Consider the following 6,048-nt stretch of genomic DNA (forward strand, 5'->3'; position numbering starts at 1 on the left):
AATCGACACCAAATTAATAATAGTTAATATGAAATTGAAATCGTGCACTTTCTTTTTCTAAAACAACCTTGAACTGTCAGCTGTCAAGTTACATAACGAATTTGCAGTTTAAAATGAAGTTAGTTGCATTTCAAGACATGTATGTCCATCTATTGAAAAAATACGCAATTACTTTTTCACCAACCCAGTAGTTAGGACACGTCTGCTACTGCCTTGAGCGTACAGGTGAGTCCAAGTGGCCAGAGACGAGGTTGCTTTCAAGACATACAGGTTATTTTCTTTTCTATTGCGGCAGTGGGTCAGGATGGGTTGATTTCTGTCATCCATTCTAGTTGTGGTTTTAAATAATCACTTTGCATCTGCCTTTGCATGTGGGCTTTTTTTTGCATTCTGAAAAAGAAGTGGTATTAATTAGCATATTTCATTATGGCAGTCAAAAGGATATACTATTTATACACTTAAGTAATCATAGTGCTTAATTGTTTGACATTTTACACTTTGTATTTAAAAATGGTGAACAATGCATTTCGCGCTAGCTGATACTTCTTTATGCAGCATTGTGCACGGCTGGATTTGGGTAGAATTTTAAGTCTATTTAAAATACACAAATTAGCATTTTCAATTATCATTAATTCAATTTAAAAGTTAAATGCGCTGAACATAAAAATAAGCTTAGCAAAATATGGTTTGTATTGAAAGCCAGTTGATTTATTAAGTGAAGGAACCATTATGTACAGAAAATGAACCGATTGTGATTTTTCTAATCAGTGTGCCTTTGCCTTCCAGAATTACAACTAGGAGATCTTATCCTTCACATTTATTTTCAGAGAGTTACCTTAATAATCCTTTTACAAAGTATAGGATTTGGAGGACTAGGTCCCAAACTGCAAGACAGTAAAATGAGAGCTCTGGAGAGAATGCAGTGTGTCTCACCGTGCCTCTGATCTCCTCGTTTGCTTAAGATTTAAACAGTTTATTAAATTCAGTGAAGCTGAAACAATTCCTTTAAAAATGGCTGGAAATGAGTGAAGTCTCCAGATGTTAACAGCTTATTTACTTCTACTGCAGTAACATTAAAGAACACTACACAAGATCAGAAGTAGTTTGTTCTGCAGGTTGTGTGTACAAACATCAGTCATTTGTAGCAGCTGTAATAAAACGCCTTGTTATCAGGGAGCAAGGCAAGACAGACAAACGAGATTTTTCAGCCATTAGTTTTCAGTTGAGTTTTAAGTGATATTAATTATCAGTAACATCTTTTACATGACAAACGAGAGAGTATAGTTTATAACAGATGTTGCCTCCATTCTTAACACCAGCAGTATTTTTTAAACTTGAAGAAGTAATTGTAAATCCTATGATGATACAAATTACAGAACAACCAGATGTGTTCAGAAACATTTTAAAGACATTATCTTGATATTCTAGTTAGTTTTAGGATTATGGTTTGTCTTGTCAGGGCTATTTCTACAGCTTTTTTTCTGCCTCATTTTGCCTTTTTTTCTTTCTCAGTTCTCATTTTATAAGTTGAAAGATATTTTTGCAAAGTGCAGCTGCCACACAGGGTTTCCCCTAAAGCCAAAACACTACTTCAACTGAATTATGTTAATGACCTAGGTACCAGTCAGTAATGTGCAGATATGGCTGACATGGAGGAAATGGTGGATGATTGCAGTGATTTGTATATCATTAGAGCTGTAGTTAAAACCTGTAAAACCGATTCCTCACTCAATGCTTTAGGTCAGTCACTTGTAAAAGTTCATGACTGGTGAAATATATGATTTGTCAGTCTTGTTTACTTTTGATAACATTATGAGTAAGGCAGCAGTCATTTCTTAGGGCTACTTTAAAGGCAATATTTACCTGTTCATGATGATAAAGTCCCTGTCTTGCACTTCATTTTTCTCAGCATTTTCTTGGAGTAAGAAGACCTGATTCTTTTACCAAGACATTTCTGAACACACATATGTAGCATTGATTTTCAATAAAATTTAGTACCCTCTTCCTTGCTTCCTCTTTTTTATATTGTCAGAAAAATCAGTCTAGCTCAGTATGTCCCAGTAAAGCCTGTAACATTACATCTTCTCTAGACCTGTTTTCCTTTGTCTTCTCATGTCTCTTCCTCCAGTCCGGAGGCTGTTGTTCTGTAGCTTGCGTGGTGCTCGTTGTCAGCTTCCATCAGACTGACAGTCTCTGGGAAGGAAAGGCAGGAGCTCTTGGTGGGCCTCTTTTCACCTCATCTGTGCAGCTTAAGATTAAACATTCACTTTTCCGAGATGGAGTGAAACTCTGTTTTGGAGAAACATTATGAAAATTTACTGGATTATGTAAGGAACTTTTAATAATGATGTACATTATGGCATGCTTGTAAGATTAAAGGCAGTACTTTGACTTGTACACCAGCAAAAAAAGCAGAGTCCTGAAAAATGTCTAAAAAATAAAATTATTTTAATAAACTTGATGTTTGTTTTCCTGTTTCTGTTTAGGTGCTAACCCCAGCACAGATAAAATCAATTTGCATGGCCATACTAGAATCAGGAAAGCAGTATGCAGTGAAGAAGAGGAAACCAATCCCACTCATGTATTCCTACTATGGAACGGAGTATCTTGGTGAGTAAAACATACCAACCGCTTTGAAAAACTGCTTTTTCTAAACCCTGCAGTGTGGGATTTCTGACTTGAGCTGGGACCATCCAACCTCCTAAAATGTAAGTGGGACTGAGGAGCTGGAGGGAAGGACGGATGCTGCCTAGCACTGGGGAATGCAAGAGGTACCTGTGCTGTGCCAGGGGAGCAGAAGGCAGCAGCTTCATTCCCTCTTCTTTCTGCCCTGGTAAATCTGCCCTTGCCAGTAGCAGTAAAACTCAAGCATATGGTCAGCTCCTATCCATCGTGAGCAGCTTAGTTAGGAGCTTGACTGAAGCAGAGGTGAGAGGTCACTGACTACGTCCCTAATGGGGTCCTCAAGGTACAATATCCCACTGCAGAAAGTGTGAGATTGGTTTGCAGATGTTAGTGAGTTCTCTGGCTGGGCAGCAGAGGGAGAAGTCACTGAGTGGTGCTCCTTCACAGACCCTATCAGGTACAGACAATTCTTGCACTGAAATTTAGGTTTTAGCTGACTGATACTGTCAATCAGTAACTGAGAATACCAGTTACGGTCCAGTTTCAATTTGGGTTTAACAAAGACTTCAGAATAATGGTCCAGTTTCAGTAGTGTATCTTAAATAATAACATCATGAAACACCATTCAGTTTAGGTTCAGTTTAACTTCACAGACTGAGTTTCAGTTGTGTCAGAGGGAGAGCAGAAAAAAATGATACATATTTTTGCATAGCTAAGGGGACTGGAAATGACAGAAGTAGAAACAAATCAGTGTCATACACCTAGAAAGCTTTTATTCCAAACACGATTGTAATATGCATCAAGAATTTGAAAGAGCCATGCATTTGACAAGAAAATCAGTCCCAAGGGAAAGTTGACATGAGGTGGAGGTAGAATCTAAACCTACCCTCTAATTTTACTCTACAGGTGCGGCACATGGGCTTTCATCAATCCTTCAGATGTTGCTTTCCTATTACGAGTACCTGCAGCCAGCAGATCAGGAGCTTGTGTGGCAGAGCGTTGATTTTCTTATGGACCAAGAACAGAACAGCAACTGGCCGCCTGAGCTGGGAGAGACAATCGAGCGGGAGAATGAGCTCGTACACTGGTGTCATGGAGCTCCAGGTTCTTTTCCCATTGATGCTATGAGTAGCCAGATGTTGATCACATTGCTTTTCCACGTTAGGTGATTCCATGCAGAAGATAATCTTGGGTTAAATGATGACTGATTTTCATGTTTTATGAAGGCAAACTATTTAGGCTTTTTCTTCCAGTTAAGAGTGTTTTATTTATTGCTGAAGCAGCTGGAAAGATAGGCATATTTCCTGCCTTAAAAGCATAGGTGATCACACCTGAAAGAATTCTGGTGATCCTGAACTGTATATTTTCTGGTCTTGCTCCCTTTTGTAACAAGACCTCAAAGAATGGTACAGCTGAGTCAAAAGGCAGCATATGGCTGGACAGAGAAATAGTGTGGGAAAGAACACAGGTACAGACACATCTGTGAGTTTAGAATAGCTTTTTCCCCCTCATCAGAATCAAAGTTTAAGGTGTAGAATCAAGGTTTAAGATGCATAATGCATAAAATTGACCAAAGCATTTTCACGTGAAGGGGAGTTTGTACTAGCAAGAGGCATTTTGTCTGAAAGTCACCCATATAAAACTGCTTTTCAGAGAAAAAGGGAATCAATCCTTAGTTTGGGTTCATGAGGTAAAGCATAACTGTTCATAACTAGAATAAAGCAGCATGGGTGCTACTTGAAAAGGGATCAAATTTCTTTTTCTCATTCAGTAAAAAAAATTGTTGCCAATGTAAGAAAGACATTATCTAGCCCCTGCTTGTGTTTCTGTCAGTGTAAGTAGGTGAGGTGAATGGGGATTTGAAACCCGTAGAAGACAGTGCTGATTGTTTACTGTTTTAAAGGCAAAAATGTGGCTACTGTTTTAACTTGCTGAAGGACTGGGAAATATAGAGATGTTAGAGAAAACCCTGGAATTCAGTAATGCATTGAAAAGACTGATAGTGGTGTTGTCACAGGGAGTGGATAAGTACATCTTCTCATATGCTTTTTAGAATCAGAGAATGGTTTGAGTTGAAAGGGATCTTAAAGCTCATCCAGTCCAAACCCCCTGCCATGGGCAGGGACACCTCGCACCAGACCAGGTTGCCCAAAGCCCTGTCCAACCTGGCCTTGAACACTTCCAGGGAGGGGGCATCCACTACATCCCTGGGTAACCTCTTCCTGTGTCTCACTCGTACCAGATACTCTTCCCTCTATATGTAGCACAGAGACACGTAATGTTGACTCGTTTAGAGCATAAGAGTACAGTTTTTTAAGTGTATTAATCCTTATTTTCTTATGCGTTCTGTGAAACCCTTGGCCTACTTATTACAAAAGACAATCTCTCTGCTATTTTCCTAGGCATTGCATATCTGTTTGCCAAAGCTTACCTGGTTTCCAAGAAGCCTCAATATCTGGACACTTGTATCCGGTGTGGAGAGCTAACTTGGCAGAAAGGCCTGCTGAAGAAGGGACCTGGAATATGCCATGGAGTGGCTGGTAGTGCTTACGTGTTCCTGCTGCTGTATAGGCTCACTGGAAACTCAAAATACATATACAGGGCCCAAAGGTTAGCATTCCTACCTTTCTGGATTCAGGGTAATACTGGAAGGTCTCAAGAACATTTATAAAGCTGCTCAGATCAGCTGTGATCACCACCCTTGGATGCAGCCCGAGTGTTAAAGCCTCATGTGCAACGGTAGCTCTGAGTTGTGGGCCAGGCGTGCTCTGTGGGGAGTCCTGCAGTCCTGCTTCCAGACTGCCTGCGGGAAAAGCATTGGGTTCTCCAGGGCTCCCTTCTTCTCTGCCTGGAAGCTTGCACCCCTTGCAAGGGAACTGGGGTGGATGGGGAGGAACGGTGTGTGTCCAGGTCTCATCCTGACATGAGAGCAGGAACCAGCCAAGTCATGTTCCTGAGCCCAAGAGCAGAGTAAAATGTGATTTGTTCTGGTTTTCAGAGCATTTAATGCTATCCCTGTCTACTGGAAGTGGAAAATAAGTATAGGACCTGCTTTGCTGTTATTTTACAGTTTTTAATTCATCATTCATTCAGCTTTAGCCTGTTTGACTTTGTGCTGTACAGCTTAGCTAGTAGGGTTGATTCTATTTTGTCCTGATGCAAGCAAGTACGGTCCACTGAAAATTCTGTTGCAGTGCTGCAAGTATCTTTAATTTCTTTAATTTATGGTACATGTTTAATAGCACAGTATTGAATGTTTGTTACTGTTTTCCTTACAGCATAAAATAATGAGGGGAAGAGGTATAGTAATTGTGGTGGCTTATTTCCAGCTGTTTGCTTTGAAGTGAGAACATTGTATTTGTGTAATTATTTCAGCATTACAGAACTTGTTGCGTTGATGTGAAACATTGCTAACATCCTGCT

The 6,048-nt window shown here is 39.9% G+C and overlaps 1 protein-coding gene across 1 annotated transcript in view; it reads left to right on the forward strand.

Moving 5' to 3' along the window:
• The first annotated feature begins 2,490 nt into the window (after window positions 1–2,490).
• Window positions 2,491–6,048, forward strand: part of LANCL3 (LanC lantibiotic synthetase component C-like 3 (bacterial)) — a 4,075-nt gene continuing 517 nt past the window's right edge. The window contains exons 1-3 of the mRNA XM_010194376.1: window positions 2,491–2,610; window positions 3,532–3,729; window positions 5,028–5,235. Of these exons, the coding sequence (XP_010192678.1) occupies window positions 2,520–2,610; window positions 3,532–3,729; window positions 5,028–5,235 (497 nt within the window). The 5' untranslated portion in view covers window positions 2,491–2,519. The remainder of the gene's footprint in view (window positions 2,611–3,531; window positions 3,730–5,027; window positions 5,236–6,048) is intronic.

This window comes from Mesitornis unicolor, unplaced genomic scaffold, assembly GCF_000695765.1.
Source record: "Mesitornis unicolor isolate BGI_N332 unplaced genomic scaffold, ASM69576v1 scaffold16821, whole genome shotgun sequence".
Classification (NCBI taxonomy): domain Eukaryota; kingdom Metazoa; phylum Chordata; class Aves; order Mesitornithiformes; family Mesitornithidae; genus Mesitornis; species Mesitornis unicolor.